Genomic DNA, 18,859 nt, shown 5'->3' with positions numbered 1-18,859 from the left:
GAAACAGACCTTTCAGTCCAACTCATCCATGCTGATATCCTAAATTAATTTTGTTCCATTTGTCAGCATTTAGCCGATATCCCCCTAAACCCTTCCTATTCATATACCCATCCAGGTGCCTTTTAAATGTTTTAATTGTAACAGTCTTGACGACTTTTTCTGACAGCTGATTCCAGACACACATCATCCTGTGTGTGAAAAACATGCCCCTTTGGCTTCTTTTTAAATCTTTCTCCTCTCATCTTAAACCTATACCCTCTAGTTCCGGATGCCCCCACCCTGGGTAAAAGAACTTGGCTATAGACCCGGCTCCTATAATGCACTGACCAATAAAGGCAAGCACACCGAATGCCTTCTTCACTACGCTGTCGGGGTCTATACTTTCAAGGAACAATGAACCTGCACTCCATGGTCTTTTTGTTCAGCCACACTCCCCAGGATCCTGGCATTAAGTGTGTAAGTCCTGCCCTGATTTGCCTTTCCAAAATGCAACACTTCACCTGTATCTAAATTAAACTACATCTGCCAATTCTCAGCCCACTGGCCCACCTGATCAAGGTTCCATTGTACTGAGTAATTTTCCTCGCTGCCCACTCCACCTCCAATTTTGATGTTATCTGCAAACTTACTAACAATGCCTCCTATGTTCACATTCCAAATCACTCTCAAAAAGCAGCGGGCACAGCATCAATTGTTGTGGCACCCTCCACCATCACCTTCCGTTTACTATCTTCAAGCCAGTTCAGTATCCAAATGGCTCGTTCTCACTGTATTCCATGTGATCTAACCTTGCTAACCAGTCTACCATGAGGGAACTTGTCAAACGTCTTACTGCAGTCCACATCTACAGCTAAAAAAGTTGTGCTCCGCTCACCGGTGTCATGTAGGAGAAATGACACCCCTCCATCCCAGTTTTCTCACAGTAAGATCCAACAAACCAGAACTGTTCAGCGTGGCATGTAGAAAATGTTGGCCAGGATCTCTGCTGAACATTCTATGTAATTCTCCAAAATAACAGACATGAAAATCTTTTCCATCCAGCAGAGAGGGCAGATAGGATCTCAGTTTAAGACTGCTTGAGAAAGACTGATCTTTCGACAGGGTAGCGCCGACGTCAACGCCAATAGGGCACCCCCCCCCCCCCCCCCAAATCGGTGCCAACACTGATGGGGCAGCACCCCCCAATCGGCACCAACACCGACACTGTGCTGGCTGGGCAGCGCCCCCTCCGTGCCGTTGCCAACACTTACAGGACTGGAAGTTCATCAGCACTCATCACCGGGAAATGTTTCAAAACATCACTGCCAGGAAAAGCATGTTCAAATTTTAGTCACTGCTGCAACAGGAAATAAAAAATGGAAATCATAAGTATTACATTCTACCTTGACTACTGGGATACTTGTATCCCTCGATGGAGTTGTTGGGGTTGATGGAGAAGATGAGGAGTTTGAAGATGGTGCTGGTGTGGGTGTCACTGTCGCAGATACATCTCCATTCGCCTGTATGGAGGAGGAGGAGGAAGAGATCAGTCTTCACTCGCTTCATGGAAAGGTAGTGAGAAAAAACAAAAACTAAACATAGCAATGCTCAGTAACAGATGCATGTACCATCTACAAAATACAATGCAGGAATTTATCAAGGATTCTTGGCATCATCCAAACCCACAACCTTTACCATCGAGGAGGACAAGGGCAACACCACCACCTGAGGGTTCCCCTCCAAACCACTGACATCCTGACTTGGAAATATTTTGCTGTTCCTTCAGTGTGCTTCAGGGTGAAAAATCCGGGAATTCCCTCCTTAACTGTGTTGTGGATCCACCTGTACCCCAGTGGACTGCAACAGTTTAACAAGGTAGCTCTGCACAACCTTCTCCAGTGCAACGAAGGATGGACAAGAAATGCTGTCCCAGCCAGCAATACAGCCATTCCCTGAACAAACTATTTTAAAACTGAGAACCTCCAACCACCTCTGCCTCTCTCCCCTCTGCTGAATCATGCAGAGAAACATCAGGGAAGGACATAGGAGAGATCTAGTTTCAGTATTGTATATGCAATATCTTCCTCCATTTCAGATGAGAGGTAAAAGTACTTAATTCCAGCTCCCTACCTGAGTGACAACAGTTTGGAGCCACAGGACCAACTGACCACAGGATGTCACTATTAGCAAGGAGGGAGGGAGGATTGCCTGGACGTATAACTCAATTATATCAAAACTAAAACTTTAAACTTTGAACTGTCTAACACAGAGGGAAAATCTACTGCAATAAGCTGAGCAGCTCAGTAAAATATGTTACATCACCTTGATCAGTGCTCAGAAAGCAGATTACTACAGCAATTATTGATGGCAGAGGTGTGGTGGTGTCAGGTGAATATACTACCCATAGACTGATGGTACTCAGACTGACAGAATCCCTACAGTGTGGAAACAGGCCCTTCTGTCCAACAAGCCACATTGACACTCAGAGTATCCCATCCAGACCCACCCCCTAATCTACACACCCCTGCACACTACAGGCAATTTAGAGTGGCCAATCCCTGTAGCCTGCACATCTCTGGACTTTGGGAGGAAACCGGACCACCTGAAGGTCACCCAGGCAGACACGGGGAGAATGTGCAAACTCCACACAGACAGTCACCCAGGGGTGGAATCGAACTTAGGTCCCTGGTGCCGTGAGGCAGGAGAGCTAACCACTGAGCCACCGTACCGCCCTACATGTACTAGGTACATTCCTGAGGTCCAACTACATTTGTGCATTACTATATCCTCAGGAATAAATATGCCTTTCCCCTGCCCAATACAAGAGGGAGAAGACAGGGAGAAACAGAAATGATACAGGAAGGAATATCAGAATGAGGATAAATACCGAGACCATCCTTTTGGTCGTTTTGGTTCACCCTTTTGATCTTTGGGATATGGGTAACATGGGAAAGGACCTTTTTTATTTATTCTGATGCCACTTGGGGTGGGTCCAATATTCATTGCCAAAGGTTTTGATGGCAGGTTTCCTTCTCTGAGCCAGTTGGGCTTTTCGCCCTAAAACTTTGACTAAGTCCATAAATACCCAATTTCACAGCTTATCCTTTGGTGGGATCCTAACTCTGAACTCGGAGTCACAGATTCAGCCATCAGACCACAGGCACTGCCTGGAGTCAAGGTTTACTTCCTGCTGGGGCCCAGGCACTGTCTGGGGGTATTGGGAGGTGGGGGGATAAGACAGAGAGAAAGAAAGAGGCGGTGAGTCATTCATATCCTGTTGAGGTTTCTATAATCAGCTTTCCACAGTCCAGTGCCAGCATGAATGGCTGACAATCTGAGATTCTAGCATTTGCAACGGATTGAGACTGACAGAACTATTCTTGTTATTTGGGAAATCGGAAGCTAATCCAGGGGTTTAGTGGCAATGGCAAAGAGAGCTAGCAGCTTTTCAAAACAGCAATGTCTAAATTCTAGCCAGCTGTATCGCACAAAATTCTCTTTTGGAACAACAGTTTGTCTTTGAGGAACATCAGCCACATCTCGGATAGATTTCTGATGCACAAAGCAATCATAACGGCTCAGCAAACAGAAATGCAGATTAGCAGAGCTAGCATTTACTGCACAGGTCACTTGACACTTTAGTGGAGGGAGTCTTAGCCAGCCTAGATTAGCAAAGGATTGCAAGTAACTAGATTTAGGTCAGACAGACAGTTGCACATTAACAGGAAGCACGGTGGCTCAGAGGTTAGCATTGCTGCCTCACAGCTCCAGCAACCTGGGTTCGATTCCACCCTTAGGTGACTGGGTGTATGGAGTTTACACATTCTCTCTGTGTCTGCATGGGCTTACTCCAGCTGCTCTGGTTTCCTCCCACAGTCCGAAGATGTGCAGGCTAGGTGGATTAGCCATGGAAATTGCAGGGTTACAGGGAGAGGGTAGTGGGGTGGGCATGGGTAGGACGCTCTTTGGGGGATTGGTACGGACTTGATGGGCCAAATGGCCTTCTTGCATACTGTAGGGATCCTATGAACTGTGCAGTCTTTTCTGTCACTTCACAATGCTATCCATGGTCAAGTGACTGATCGTAGCCACGACAATAATTAAGGAGACTGGAACAGAAGGACATAACAAGGTGCAGAGTTGGATGAACACAGCAGGCCAGGCAGCATCAGAGCAGCAGGAAAGCCCTTGGAATCAAAGCTGCCATTCCATTAGATTATTTACTTCACTTTGTCTTAATTCCATTCAGCTGCCTCTGTACTCCTTAACACCTTGGTTTAACAAAATCTATCAACTGCAGTTTCGAATTTTTCAATCAATCAAATTCTCAAATTTTTTTTTTTTCGGGAAAGAATTCCAGATTTCCATTTGCTTTTATGTAAAAGGTGTGCTTCCAAACCTATCATACCTGACTGGCCTATCTCAAATTCTCAGGTTCTGACCCCTTATTCAGCCCAGAACCAAACCCAGTAATCTAACAGGAACAAGGAAACCTTTTAACAATTCAGATCTGTTTTGTCATTTGATTAAGAGAGGTCTCTAGAACTGAAAAAGACTATTCAGCCCAGCGAGTCTGTGCCAGACAAAACTAACTATTCTAATCTTATTTTCCAGCACTTGGCTCATAGTTTTGACTGCCTTGACACTGCAGGTGCACATGTAAATACTTCTTGAATGTTACAAGGGTTTCTGTCTCTACCACCCTTCCGGGCAGTGAGTTCCAGATTCTTACCCATGTCGAGATGAAATCTTTCTTCCTTACATCCCGTCTAAATCTTCTTACGTTAAATCTATGTCCCCTGGTCACTGAGCCCTTCATCAAGGGGAAAGTTGGCATTTAATGACTTCATTTTAAGGGATGTGACATTGCTGGCTGGCCAGCATTTCTTGCCCATCCCTAGTTGCCCTTGAGAAGGTGATGAGCTGCCTTCTTGAACCGCTGCATTCCACCTGCTGTGGGATGACACACAATGCCCGTTGGGACGGAATTACCTGACTGATATGTGACTTAACTGCACATAGCCATCTTTGGTCATATCCACTAATATATATGATTAATGAAAATCTATCACTTAAGTTTTAAAACTAACAGTTCAACCAGCAGCAATTGTCATTTGTGGAAGAGAATTTTAATTTCAGTCACCCTCTGCATGTAGAAGTCTGTCCTAATTTCACTCCTAAAAGTTCTGGCCCCAGGTTTTAGGCAAATCCCTAGTGCCAGACTCTCCAAGCCATTGTAACAGTTTCTATCCAACCTCCCTGTTCCTTACAATTTGAAAAGCTCGATCAAATCATCCCTTAACTTTCTAATTTCCAGGGAATACAGCCTTAGTTTATGCTTTGAATCAGAGTATCATTCTGCATCTTAAGTGGGTCTAACCAGAACTTTCTGCTACAGTCAGAGTCTCTATTCTCTCAGATTCCAGCTCCCTTGAAATAAGTAAATAGAAATTTTACTTCAAGTTATTTCTTGAACCCCGTTAGCTAACTTAGTGATTTTAGTATTTGGATCCCTGAATATGGGGTTTGGTTGACTCAACTGGCTATCTTACTAGTACGCTGATCAGATTAATGTCCACAGTACAGGATTCATTCCCTATTTCAGCTGACGTAGACTCTGGACTGCTTCCTTGCCTCACCAGTCATAAAAATGACAGCGTTTAGCCGATAATCAACTTCAGGCAGAAAACGCAAGAAGAGGAGTCCCTAAATCTCTCTGCTTCTTCACAGTCCCCAGCTTACCACCATTTAGAAGGAATTCTGGTCTGTCTTTTTGGGATCTTAATTCCACTTTCCTGACACCTCCTCCTAACCTCTGATTCCCTAATAATCTGTCCAACTCAGCAGTGACTATATATATAGACCCAACCTCCAATGATCTCTGTGGAAGACAATTCCAAAGACAAACAAGGGAAGAAATTCTCATTCTCCTCTACTTAAATAAAAGACTCAAAGGATGACCTCAAACTTTCAATAAAGGTACCACATACAAGATTACTGCCCACGAGGAGACATCATGGTGTTGGGCGTGATGTATTAGCACAGATAGAAAATTAGCTAAATAACAAAACAAAAAGTTGGAATTAATGGGTAATTGTCCCCTATTGAAAACTATGGAGTGGAGTGCCTTAGAGGTTGTGTTCAGACTTGCTCTATTTCCGATCCATTTTAATGACTAGGATAATGAGGTTGACTGTACTATAGCCAAATTTGCTGACCAAAAAGAAGATAGTTAGGAAAAGAAAATCCAAAAGGATACAGATCATTTAAGTCAGTTATTACAAAAATCTGCAAATGAAGTGTAACCTGGGAAAATATGAGGTAGTTCAGTTTGGCAGGAGCTACAGAAAAGCAAAATATTATCTTAAAGGAAAGAGTATAGAACACAGTAATCTGCTTATCCTGGTACGTGACTTAGCATAACTTAGGTTCTCAGGAATTAATATGATTCTTTATTGCAAGTAGGGATGGGGACAATAAAAATGTGGAGTCTTGCCACAACTGTACGGGACATTAGTGAATGTGCATCCAGGGAAAGTTTTGCTTTTCATGCTTAAGGAAGGATCTACTTGCATTGAAGTCAGTTTAGCAAAGATTAGCTCTACTGATTCCTGGGATGAACTGCTTGTCTTACGAGGAAAGATTGAGCAGATTGGGCCGATATGCATTGGAAGTTAGAAAAATGAGGGGTGGTGATCTTACTGAAACAGAAAACCTTGAGGTAACTTGACAGGATAGATGCTGAGAGGATGCTTTCCCACTTGGGATCATCTAGAATTAGGGGACACAGATTCTTTATTTTAAAACATTCACTTGAGATGAGTTTTTTTTGGGAAGCATGTCAGTCTTCAGAAATTTCTTCCACAGACAACGTGGAAGTTGGTTTATTTAACGTGGTTAATACTGAGTTTTCTGATCTATAAAAGGAGTCTACGGTTATGAGGGGACAGCAGGAAAGTGGAGTTAAGATGACAGTCAGATGAGCCACAATCTTACTAAATGACAGCAGGGTGAAAGGGCCAAATGGCACTCTTCTACATCCGTTTCTTCATCTTGTGCTGAGTTTGCACAAGAAACTCAAACTGGCAATTATGCCCAAACACTTAAAAAAAATGAACATATCTAAAGAAATTAATGTATTATTTGAACTGCACAAGAGGAGGTCATTCAAATAGTCACCCTATCAGTTTTTAACCTCCCCCACATCATCTTCTGGTGGTATGAACGCACCTACCAATCAAAGCTGCTCTGACTTAATTTCAACAACAGGTCCTGTCTCTAGGCTTTGATAGAAATCTCCTGATTTGCCACAATCACATAAAAGTAAATGGGTGATGAAATTGAAGAGAAAAGACACTATCCCACAAACAAAATAGAGAGCGAAAAGACATCGATATCTCAATTTCCTACTTTATAAGACTCAAACATTATGTGGAAATGATAGACAATTCACTGTACTCAACCTACAGCAGACGATCTATAGTTTTAATAAATACTGTAGACATTTCACTTTTATTGGTAAATTAAGGAGACCCCCATGTTGTGATATGGTAGAAGTATTTTTATGTTGTGTTAGTCATAACGACAATAGCTTAGATTTATTTTGATGATTATCGATAACTAAGTTATGAATTCAGATTATTCATTTCATTTGTATCATCACAACTGATCCCAAGCCACCATGAGTTTTTAACAAACTAACAAGAAAAGTAGATACACCAGCTGCAAACACTACAAGAATGAGAGGCAGATCTTGGGGAAGTGCCTGAGAGTGCAAGTTTTCTTTTTGCAACGTCTGCAGCAATTCAAACTTAACAATAATCGGAAGGAAGTTGTATCAGGCAGATCAAAGGAGTTGTATCAACTAAAAAAATCAAGAACACTTTGTTGTTATTCAGGCCAACTAGTCTACAGTTATATACTTGTGTTTATGCTTCAGGGCACATTCCTCCCATCCTTCATTATGTATTCCTATCAGCATTTCCTTCTATTTCTTTCTCCCTCAGGTGTTTATCCAAGATGCCTTTAAATATATCTTTTCTATTCACCTCAACTGCTCCTCAAGGTAGTGATCTCCATATGCTCACCTTTTTCTCAGTAAAAGAGTTTCTCTTGAACTCCCTATCGGGTTAATAAGAAAATCTGTTTTATATTGTTGAATCTAGAATGAACTTTCACTCTAATGGAAACATCTGTTTAATTCTGATTACTATCAGTAATTTTGTACACTCACCTGTCAGGCAGCTCTATCAGTTCTCTCATCAGTCCAAGATATTATACTGCACTGTAATACTAATCTTCATTCTGCACAAAGATCTATTTGATGATCAAACAGAGCAATATCCAGGCTTGGGCTGATAAGCAGCAAGTAACATTTGCATCCCACAAGTGAAGGGCAATGACCGCATTCAGTAAGAGAGAAATCTAACCATCTCCCCTTGACTTTCAATGGTGTTACCATCACTGAATCCCCTACTATCAACATCCTGAAGGTTACCATTGATCAGGAACTGAAGTGGGCTAGCTATTTAAACACTGTGGCTACGGGCCTCGATCAGATGGGCCACTGGCTCGAGGAGTGACAGATGGAGAATAATTAAATGCGAGGTGCTGCATTCTGCTAAGCAACCAGGCCAGGATTTATACACTTAATGGTAGGGCCCTGCCAAAGAGCCTTGAGGTGCAGGTGCTTAGTTCCTTGAAAGTGGGGTCGCAAGCAGACAGGGTGGTGAAGGTGGTGTTTGGTATGGTTGCTTTCATTGGTAATAACATTGAGTAGAGGAGTTGGAATGTCATACGTGCCTGCACAGGACACAGATGAGGTCACTTTTAGCACACTGTGTACAATTCTGGTTATGCTTCTATACTTGGATGTTGTTAAGCTTCAGAAGGTGCAGAAAAGATTTACAACGATGCTGCCAGGACTGCAGTTACAGGGACAGGCTGAAAAGGCTGCTGTTTTTTCCATGGAGTGTTGGAAGTGGAGGTGTGAATTTATTGAAGTTTATTAAATGTGAGGGGCATTGAAAGGAATAAACAGCCAATGTATTTTTCCAAGGGTGGGGAGTCCAAAACTAGAGTGCATAGGTTTAAGGCGAAAGGGAAAAGATTTAAAGAGGTTCTAAGGCAAAAGAATTTTAAAAAGATATTTTTCATACAAAGGGTGGCGTGCGCATGAAATGAGTTTCCAGAGGAGGATAGTACAATACAATATTTAAAAGGCATCTGGATGGTTATATGAATAGGAAGGATTTAGAGGAATTTCAGGCCTAATGCTTACAAATGGGACTAAGTCAGATTGGGGTGTCTGGTTGGTGCAGATGAGTTGGACCGAAGGGTCAGTTTCCATGCTGTACAACTCTAAACGAGGTCAGAGGCTAGAGGATCTGCAGTCCATAGTCCATCTCCCGATTCCCGAAAACCTCTCTACATTTAAAGGCTAATGGTGAGGTATGGAATAGTCCCCAGTTATCTGGATTAGTGCATCTCCAACAACACTCAAGAAGCTTGATATCATCCAGCAATCAAGCAGGCAGCATGACTGCCACAAACATTCACTTTCTCCATGACTGATGCTCAATAGCATGTACTATCTATATGATGCACTGCAGAAATTCACTAACACTCCTCAGACATCACTTCCAAACCCAGGATCATAATCATCTAGAAGGATAACAGCAGTAGTTACATGGAAACACCACTAATCACAAGTTCCCCTCCAAGTCATTCACCTTGCTGATTTGGAAATATATTGCTGTTTGCTCAGCGTCACTGGGTCAGAATCCTGGAACCCCATCCTGAACAGCACTGTCAATGTACCTACACCTCCAGGGCTGCAGTGGCTACCAAGCAGGCACCACCTTTCCAAGAATAAATTAGGGATTGACATTAAATGCTAGCCCTACCATCAAAGCCAATATTCATAACTAAATTGAAAAATCCTCCACACATTGTTAGTGGTTAAAACTGCACGGTGACTCAGTGGTTAGCACTGTTGCCTCTCAGTGCCAGGGATCTGGGTTCGATTCCACCCTCAGGTGACCGTCAGTGTGGAGTTTGCACATTCGTCCAGTGTCTGCGTGGGTTTCCTCTGGGTGCTCCAGTTACCTCCCATAGTCCAAAGATGTGCAAGTTGGCCGGATTGGCCATGCTAAATTGCCTGAGTGTTCAAGAGTGTAGGTGGGCTTGACACGGGAAATGCAGGACTACAGGGATGGGATGGGTCTGAGCAGGATGCTCTGTGGAGGGCTGGTTTGAACCCATTGGGCCAAAGGGCCGGTTTCCACACTGTAGAGATTCTATGGAAACTCTGGGTTACGGACCTAGTACTGTCCCATTGTGCCACTCTGCTCCATTGTGAAGTGGTGTTAGTGTTCCTACCCCTGGAACAGGAGGCCTAGGTTTCAGTCCCACCTGCTACAGTGTAATAATGTCTCTGAACAGGTTGATTTGAAAAACAGGTTAGTAATAAACAAAAATAAAAACATGACAGACGGATCAGGGTAGACAGAACAGCTTGTTTCCAATGAGTGGAGGAATTTTGAACAAAAGGGATTTGGGTCCGAGACTGAACGCAACAGGGATGCTCTTGTGGTGCAGTGGTAGCGTCCTTACCTGAACCAAGAGACCCTGGTTCAAGTCCCACCTGCTCGAGAGGTGTGCAATAACATCTTTGAATAGGTTGATTAGAAAAATAGGTTAAGTTAAGAAAAAGGCTGAATGCAAGAGATTTAGAACAGACAGCAGGGGGAAGAAAAAACATCCTTTATGCACAGAATTGTCAGGCTGTGAAATGCATACTCAGAATTAATGATTATAGTACAGACAGTATTAAGATTTCAGATTTACTTAGCAAGATGCTGAAAGGAAGAAGGATGAAGAGGTGTGGGGAAGAGATCAGGTATAGAGTAAGGGTGCACTCACACAGTCGAGTTAGCTCAAACACTCTGACTCTGGGCGAGTCAGCGGAGCAGGAGGAGATTGAGTGCTTTGGAGCACAGGGTAAGGGAAACTACAATCCCAGCTAGTCCAATACAAAGACAACGGGCAGCTTCAGAGATGACAGTGTTTGTATTCATCACAGAATAATGTAAATCAGAGGACGGACAGCTTCCTGGAACAGAGACCAGGACTGATCATCAACAGCACAAAGCAAAACTGGTCAGGCTCCAAGCAGATTCACTGGGGGTCAGAACATGAAAACGGTCGCAGGTTTGCTTGTGCCTGCGTTTCCCTGTGGAATGGAACGGGGGAATCCTGGATAAAATATAGGAGTTTGCCAACCCTGCAAGATTATCCTGGTGTCTCTTGGAACTGTTCTCTGAACACTGCAAACCCAGGAGGAAAATCAGTTTGAATTTTAATTTCTTTTTCATTAATTACTAAAATTTAGAAGTTGAGAGAAAGCTATTTGTTTGGCTGCACTGTTACAGATAATAGGTCAAGTGAAGAAACTAGCCACTATTGTTGTTTTCCCGAATGTTGATGGAATTCAAGAATTATGCCAAATGGGATTGCCATGATTATTTTTAAAGAAGTACATCTTCATTGTATGTGTAAAAAGCACATTGACAAGGGAAGAAATGACCAGCTAAGGAATAATTTCACTGAGTTGGGAGCTGGCAAGCAGTTTTGTTTTGAAGATATTTTACACTTGCACACTAAATTCTATAAACAATGTGTTTCAGATCAGTGAGACTGCACAAAGTAAAACGGAGCTTTCTACCTTCTGTTCGATATCCCCATTCACGATCAGTTGTGGAAGAGGTCCTGCAAAACAAAAAGAACCACTCATTAGTATTCGCACCGTGTTTCCAGTCTGAGCCATGAGTCTCAAGCACTGCAAATGAGTAAACCACCATCCTGAGAAACGCAGACCCCCAAACACACCAACCAGTGAAAGGCAGACCCCCAAACACACCCCACCATGAAACAGATATTGAACACAGCAACCCTGTAAACATACCACCCTGAGAAACAGAGACCTCAAACATCAACTCATCGTAAAGACATCATGACTGAACCTCCATACCAAGCACACTGCCTACAGTTCTCAAACTTACTGACTGCCTTCAAAACACTCTCCTGACCAGACATCACTACAATTCACAACCGCAACAGTCAATGAAGTGAGCCCGATATATTTTTGCTCTTGTATGCTCATTTGCCTTGTGGTATGCAAGTGGTATGAGAGCTGTAGCCTCAGTTAGAGTACAATTAAAACCTTGCCTCAGAGAAATCCCATTATCACAACGTATTGAACAACACTGACCGTAACATAGCAACCGCTGAAAAGGATTTAGTGCTCAATAAGACCACCCAATGTTTGGGATGGGAGACCTTTCTAAAGTAAGAATTTAATTACTTCAGGACTAGCAGCATATTACTGGAAAATTGCAAGCCCCAAATCCACATTCCTGCCAAGTTATTAGAGCTTACTGCAGAGACAGACACAGCATTGAAAGCTTCTGGGAAAGTGCACCTACATACCGACTTTGTAACCCTCAGAATCACAGACAAACTATCTGCTGCATTTTGAACAGGTACAGTGGGACAAGCACATCAAACTGCTAGTTTAACAAGTTTTATATTGCATTGAACCCCATGTATCTGTCCTGGGAATGTTTGTTGGGTCATTACAATCCAACCCTACTGTAAAATACCTTAACAGCACTGAAATGAGATGTTGGCTCAAAGGAATTGGATGCTCAACATATTGTCAAATTATAACTTTTCTTCTGTTGGTGGAGGCAGTATTGAGGAAGTGCAGCACTATTAGATGTGCCATTTTTCAGAAGCACTGATAAACAGTAGTCCCTTCTGCTCGCTCAGGTAGATGCCAAAGATCTCTCCAAACTTTTCAAAGAAAAGGTGCATTCTGGTCAACCAAAATCACTAAAACAGATTTGACAGCTGGAACAACACTGTTTCTCAGAGAGATATTGCTGTGTGCAAATTAGCCATCTTGTTTCTTACATTACAACAGTGACTACACTTCAATATCCTGATTTTGAAAAAGGTTCTACAGAAATACACATCCTGTCTCTGTTGACTCTACGATTAGCAGAGCTTTAGTTGCACTGCACTCATTCTACCTCACTATCCCCAACCTCTTACTATATAATTTACCACAGACACCTCCTTCCTCAAAACGCTATTCGGTCATTTGCAGTTGCCGGTAGGTAGTTTGAGAGGAAATGGTAAAGTTCAGATAGAAAATACTGTAACCAACAATTCAATCAATCATTTACTATAATTTCATCAAAGCTAATATTATCTGGACTTTCACCAAATGAATGTATCACTTTCACTTAGACATGGAGATCTAAGCAACGGTTTGGTTTGGCAGTGAAGACTCACCAGAAGGACATTAAAGCCAGACTGCCTAAGCAGTGTTGATTCACTAGCATGACGCTGGGGTTTGGAAATTATTGTCAAAGAGAGACATTTAAAAACACTGGGACTGTTACCATAGCAGCAGAGACTTACTATAGATATTTACATTCATAAGACTTGAAGTACCAAAAGATTATTACCTCTGTTTAGGGTATTAGTAATGAGGAATCATCGACCAGAGGGAAGGAGTTTCAAAGGAATCACTTCCCATTAAGAAAGTTGTTGGCACATCGAGAATGGCTTGGTCTCTAACTGAATCATATCATTCTAAAGCAAAATATAAAGTACTCAAGGCACAGATGGATAATGGGGTGGTGGAGAGTGTGGAGCAGGTTGGATCAGTTCAGAGTTATAGGATGAGAGCTGGTCATAAGGTTAGTTTGGGTTGATACTGGGCAATGGAAACAGAGAAAGGGACAATGAGTTCAGTTTGGGATTGATACAGGATTATGGGGAAAGAGTGTAATACAGTATTGAGATTTGTTTTAGATTTCACTGGCAAAGAGACGGTATAAATTCTATGGGTCAAATGTTCTAAGTTCTAAGGTCATCCAGCGCTAATTGAAAATTCCAATGACAGTCTCAAAACGAGAGCAATGTACTGAATTTTAGAGCTAATGCAGCCAATAGGAAGTGAATGTAGAAGCTGTATCTAAACCATTCCTTGGTGGGGTGTATTTCTTCACATTGATTACTTCAAAAAGTCGTCAGGTATTAAATAACATTGGCTTCATGACAGATCAGTGATCCAAACAAGAATCGGGGTAGCACTCACTGAAGCTCTCTCTCATTCAGAGATCAGGACAACAAGTTATTGGCAGTCACAGACACATAATAGGCAAGCACATAATAAAACTTACTGTTTTGTTTTGCACAATGATGTGTTTTGGAGAGATACAAGTGACCAGGACAGCAGCAGCAAGTTCCATGTCATTTAAAAGTTACCCTAATATGACAGATACTATTGCAGAGACTACAAGTTTAACATAGGTCTTATTCCTTTAAGACCCTAAGTTTTTTTCCCCCAAGATGTCTGTACAATATCATTCTAACGATGGTAAAAAAGGCTGTCTTCATTATTAACTCTTTTCGGTACTCATTTTTTGACAATATCACTCCCAAGCTGTTCCTCCACTACAAATATTATACATTTCTGCATATCAATTACATTTGCCACTGGTCCCATTTTCTACTTTCCACATTCAGACAGCCTGGTGGTTTTATTATTCTCTCAGAACATGTTCTTTTCGCACTTGGAAGTTTCGTAGGGGATCTCTGAGTTGCAGACTATTAACTTAAGACTCTAGTCCAGACAGTGTGAGGGCTGAAAGTCCCTTTAGACTGTAAGGCATTTCATTGATTAGATTTCTTTTGTCAAGAATGTCTTTCCTGAGGATACAGGCAACCGAACATTGCAACATACGGAGCAGCTTTAATCTCATGGATTTTCTTTGCAAAGGATCCCTCTATTGCTTCAATTCTGGATTTGGTTTCTTCACTAATCTGTTGACACCATTAAGATTATTTTTTAAATTGTCTCATGAGAGATAAGTGTATACTTCCAACAGTATATATGATGTGTATTAAGGTGTTTACTTTCAGGTTTAGCATCTAATTTGGAAGCTATCCTGTATCTTAATTGTTTTCTCCAAGACATCCAGTTCTGTGTTTTATGTGAAACTAAATCTTGTTGGAGATATTATTCCTGATGTCATGTCCTAGAACATAGAACAGTACAGCACAGAACAGGCCCTTCAGCCCACAATGTTGTGCCGACCATTGATCCTCATGTATGCACCCTCAAATTTCTGTGACCATATACATGTCCAGCAGTCTCTTAAATGACCCCAATGACCTTGCTTCCACAACTGCTGCTGGCAACGCATTCCATGCTCTCACAACTCTCTGCGTAAAGAACCTGCCTCTGACATCCCCTCTATACTTTCCACCAACCAGCTTAAAACTATGACCCCTCGGTTCCCCATGGTAGGCTCATTCAGAAGGTCAGGAGGAATGGGATACAGGGGAACTTAGCTGCTTGGATACAGAATTGGCTGGCCAACAGAAGACAGCGAGTGGTAGTAGAAGGAAAATATTCTGCCTGGAAGTCAGTGGTGAGTGGGGTTCCACAGGGCTCTGTCCTTGGGCCTCTACTGTTTGTAATTTTTATTAATGACTTGGATGAGGGGATTGAAGGATGGGTCAGCAAGTTTGCAGACGACACAAAGGTCGGAGGTGTCGTTGACAGTGTAGAGGGCTGTTGTAGGCTGCAGCGGGACATTGACAGGATGCAGAGATGGGCTGAGAGGTGGCAGATGGAGTTCAACCTGGATAAATGCGAGGTGATGCATTTTGGAAGGTCGAATTTGAAAGCTGAGTACAGGATTAAGGATAGGATTCTTGGCAGCGTGGAGGAACAGAGGGCACAGCTCGACCCTCATCAACTTTTCTAGTCACATCCTCAAAAAACTCGATAAGGTTTGTAAGGCATGACCTACCCCTCACAAAGCCGTGTTGACTGTATTTGATCAAGCCATGCTCTTCCAGATGGTCATAAATCTTATCCCTCAGAATCCTTTCTAACACCTTGCAGACGACAGACGTGAGACTTACTGGTCTATAATTGCCGGGGATTTCCCTATTTCCTTTCTTGAAGAGAGGAATTACATTTGCCTCTCTCCAGTCCTCAGGTACGACTCCAGTGGAGAGCGAGGATGCAAAGATCTTCGCAAGTGGCGAAGCAATTGCATTTCTCGCTTCCCAAACCCTTAAAATGGCCACCCAAGTGGACAGGGTTGTTAAGAAAGCATATGGTGTTTTGGCTTTCATTAACAGGGGGATTGAGTTTAAGAGTCGTGAGATCTTGTTGCAGCTCTATAAAACTTTGGTTAGACCGCACTTGGAATACTGCGTCCAGTTCTGGGCGCCCTATTATAGGAAAGATGTGGATGCTTTGGAGAGGGTTCAGAGGAGGTTTACCAGGATGCTGCCTGGACTGGAGGGCTTATCTTATGAAGAGAGGTTGACTGAGCTCGGTCTCTTTTCATTGGAGAAGAGGAGGAGAGGGGATCTAATTGAGGTATACAAGATAATGAGAGGCATAGATAGAGTTGATAGCCAGAGACTATTTCCCAGGGCAGAAATGTGTCCTCTTGGTGAAATTCTTTATTTTCCTTGCTTATAGGATGCATATTTTATTAATAATAGCAATGCTGCTTTGCACTACTAATGCAAGGATTTTCTGCACCTCTCTATTCCAAATGGAGGATTCCTGCCTTCTCATTGCTAAAACGGATGCTATCTGTAGCTTCACTAAACGAATGCCATTATTCGCTGAATAAATTATTTCTATTTCCTTAAAGGTCACCTGTTGCTTTAATAATGATGCCAGCTAAAGTCACTTTTATCCTCCCGGCTAATTCCTACTGTTTGTGACTCCAATACTATTCCTCATTTATTCCATGTTTTTGTCCTGAATGATTCCTGCTATGTGCGGTTTCAATAAATGTTTCCCACCTCTACTTCAGTTTTAACAATTCATCTCCTGCCTTTTACACAGCCTTATGAAAGTCTACTAACTTCCTTCTTCTCATTAGATCTTGTCTGCAGGGACTATGAATGCCCCTTTGTTAATTCAATTATTCTGTGGCACTTGCTGCTTCCTATTCTAACTGTGCTTATGGTTCCTGCATGCAATGTTTCCAACACTTGGCCTAAGCTGCAAGTGTTTTTCTTTATATCTAGCCTTCCCTGCCAGTAACGAAAATACCCTTTGCCCATCAGGGATTTTAACGCATGAAGTCTCTGATGACATCTCGCTCTAAATCCCTGATTCAGGGCCACACCCACAGAACAGCACTACCAGATATAGATACAATCCGTGCCTGCCTTGGAGAGCCTGATATTCTAGCTCCAGGGAGTTCCTACTTCTTTTTGCCACTGTGGGCCCCTACCCTGGTATGTAATGCTCTTATTACCAACTGTAGATTCTGCCTTGTTGCATCTTGCCATGAGGATTCCTTCTGTAGAGTTCTTGAATGTTCAGTTCTTCCTAATGCCTGTTTCTAAAAGCAAGATTGTTAAAAATATTTCTGGGCAAGTCTTAAGGATTACGCCATTAAGCAGCAAAACAGAAGCTGTACTGTCACTCAATGGGAGGGTAGTAGGGTAGAGTATAGCAATTTATTGTATTTTCATAAATACAAGTGACAGTGAGATGTCCGTAAGTCACCACAATTCGATGACACTTTAATTACTGAAATTAAAAGAAAGAAATTGAGATAAAGTTTAAAACAAAGTTCATCTTTTATTTCATCTACAGCTTAAGGGTTTATGGACTAGCTATGGGACACTGCCAAAGAAAGGATTTCCGGATTGGACCCACCATGCTGCCAATGCCGAAGCCAACACTGATGCTACTGCATCGCTACCACAGCAAGGAGGGACAGATTGGACCCAACAAGTATCCAACACTGAAGCCACTGCCTCATTGCTCATCGTGCGGTTGGTTTGCTACTTAACTGTCACTGTGATGTGGGCTTTACCTCCAGCAGAGTATTTACACCTGACGTGGTATGCTTACTTTGGCTCCCACAATACAAGAACTAGTAATGTTGCATTGAATGTTTCAACAGATGCTTTAGTATAGCTCCTGGTTTATAATATACTTCACAATCTCAGCCACCTTAGTTTCTGGGCTTATATTGAGCTATTCTGATAGAAAAAGAAGCACACTTTCATCAGCAAATGGCTCCAGATGGAGTTCAAGTCCTTTACACCCTCAGGTCACATGGCATGCCATGGTGAGATATCATGAGTCTCTCAAAAATGTATGCATGCTGTGGGACACAGCACACCAACTGCCCTCATTCTCTTTCCTGGTAGATCGACAGGGCCTGCTGGTACAATGCGGTAGAGGAAAATCACAGGGTAACTGAGAAGACTCTCTGGTATTAAAACAATGTAGTTTGTTGCATGTTAGTAACCAAGTACAAGTCACAGTGTATTGTTAACATTGTCCCACGTTCTCAGACCAGACAGTGTTAGCGGGAAATATTACCTTTGGAAGCTTTCTCTGTGTGAACTTCCAAGACCAGGAACCTACCCAACTGAAGCAGTCTAGTCCTGGCCCAGAATTCATGCAGGCAGCAGTATAGTGCATCAGTGTTGGGACCATACTCCCCTTTTTCCAATACAGATGCCACATTCCGATAGTTTAAAGTACCTGTAAGTACTTTGGCAGATGCTGAGAGAAGGTACAAGGGTGGACGAGACCAGTGCTAAATAGAAGGCTGCATATGTTATCAGATGTGTTATGATTGCGTCATTCATGCAGAATTCTGAGAGATAATGAATCAGTCTCGCTGCTCATGGTCACAAGATGTGCTGAGTAAGATTCACCTGCTTAATGGTACATGTGATAACACTGCAGTGTCCAAGGTTCACTGGTTATCGCTGTTCCTTTATGAGTTTAAAAGGAACATGT

At 42.4% G+C, this 18,859-nt stretch overlaps 1 protein-coding gene across 2 annotated transcripts in view; it reads right to left on the bottom strand.

Moving 5' to 3' along the window:
- LOC125463477 (Na(+)/H(+) exchange regulatory cofactor NHE-RF1-like) overlaps nucleotides 1-18,859 on the bottom strand; it is a 104,562-nt gene that overhangs the window by 3,093 nt on the left and 82,610 nt on the right. For both annotated transcript variants that reach the window (XM_048554758.2, XM_048554757.2), the window contains 2 exons: nucleotides 11,705-11,748; nucleotides 1,383-1,499 (listed from right to left, as the gene is read on the bottom strand). In XM_048554758.2, the coding sequence (XP_048410715.1) occupies nucleotides 1,383-1,499; nucleotides 11,705-11,748 (161 nt within the window). The remainder of the gene's footprint in view (nucleotides 1-1,382; nucleotides 1,500-11,704; nucleotides 11,749-18,859) is intronic.

This window comes from Stegostoma tigrinum, chromosome 22 (assembly GCF_030684315.1).
Source record: "Stegostoma tigrinum isolate sSteTig4 chromosome 22, sSteTig4.hap1, whole genome shotgun sequence".
Taxonomy (NCBI): Eukaryota; Metazoa; Chordata; class Chondrichthyes; order Orectolobiformes; family Stegostomatidae; genus Stegostoma; species Stegostoma tigrinum.
Note: the sequence above shows the minus strand (reverse complement) of the source record. Positions and strands in the feature narration are given on the sequence as shown.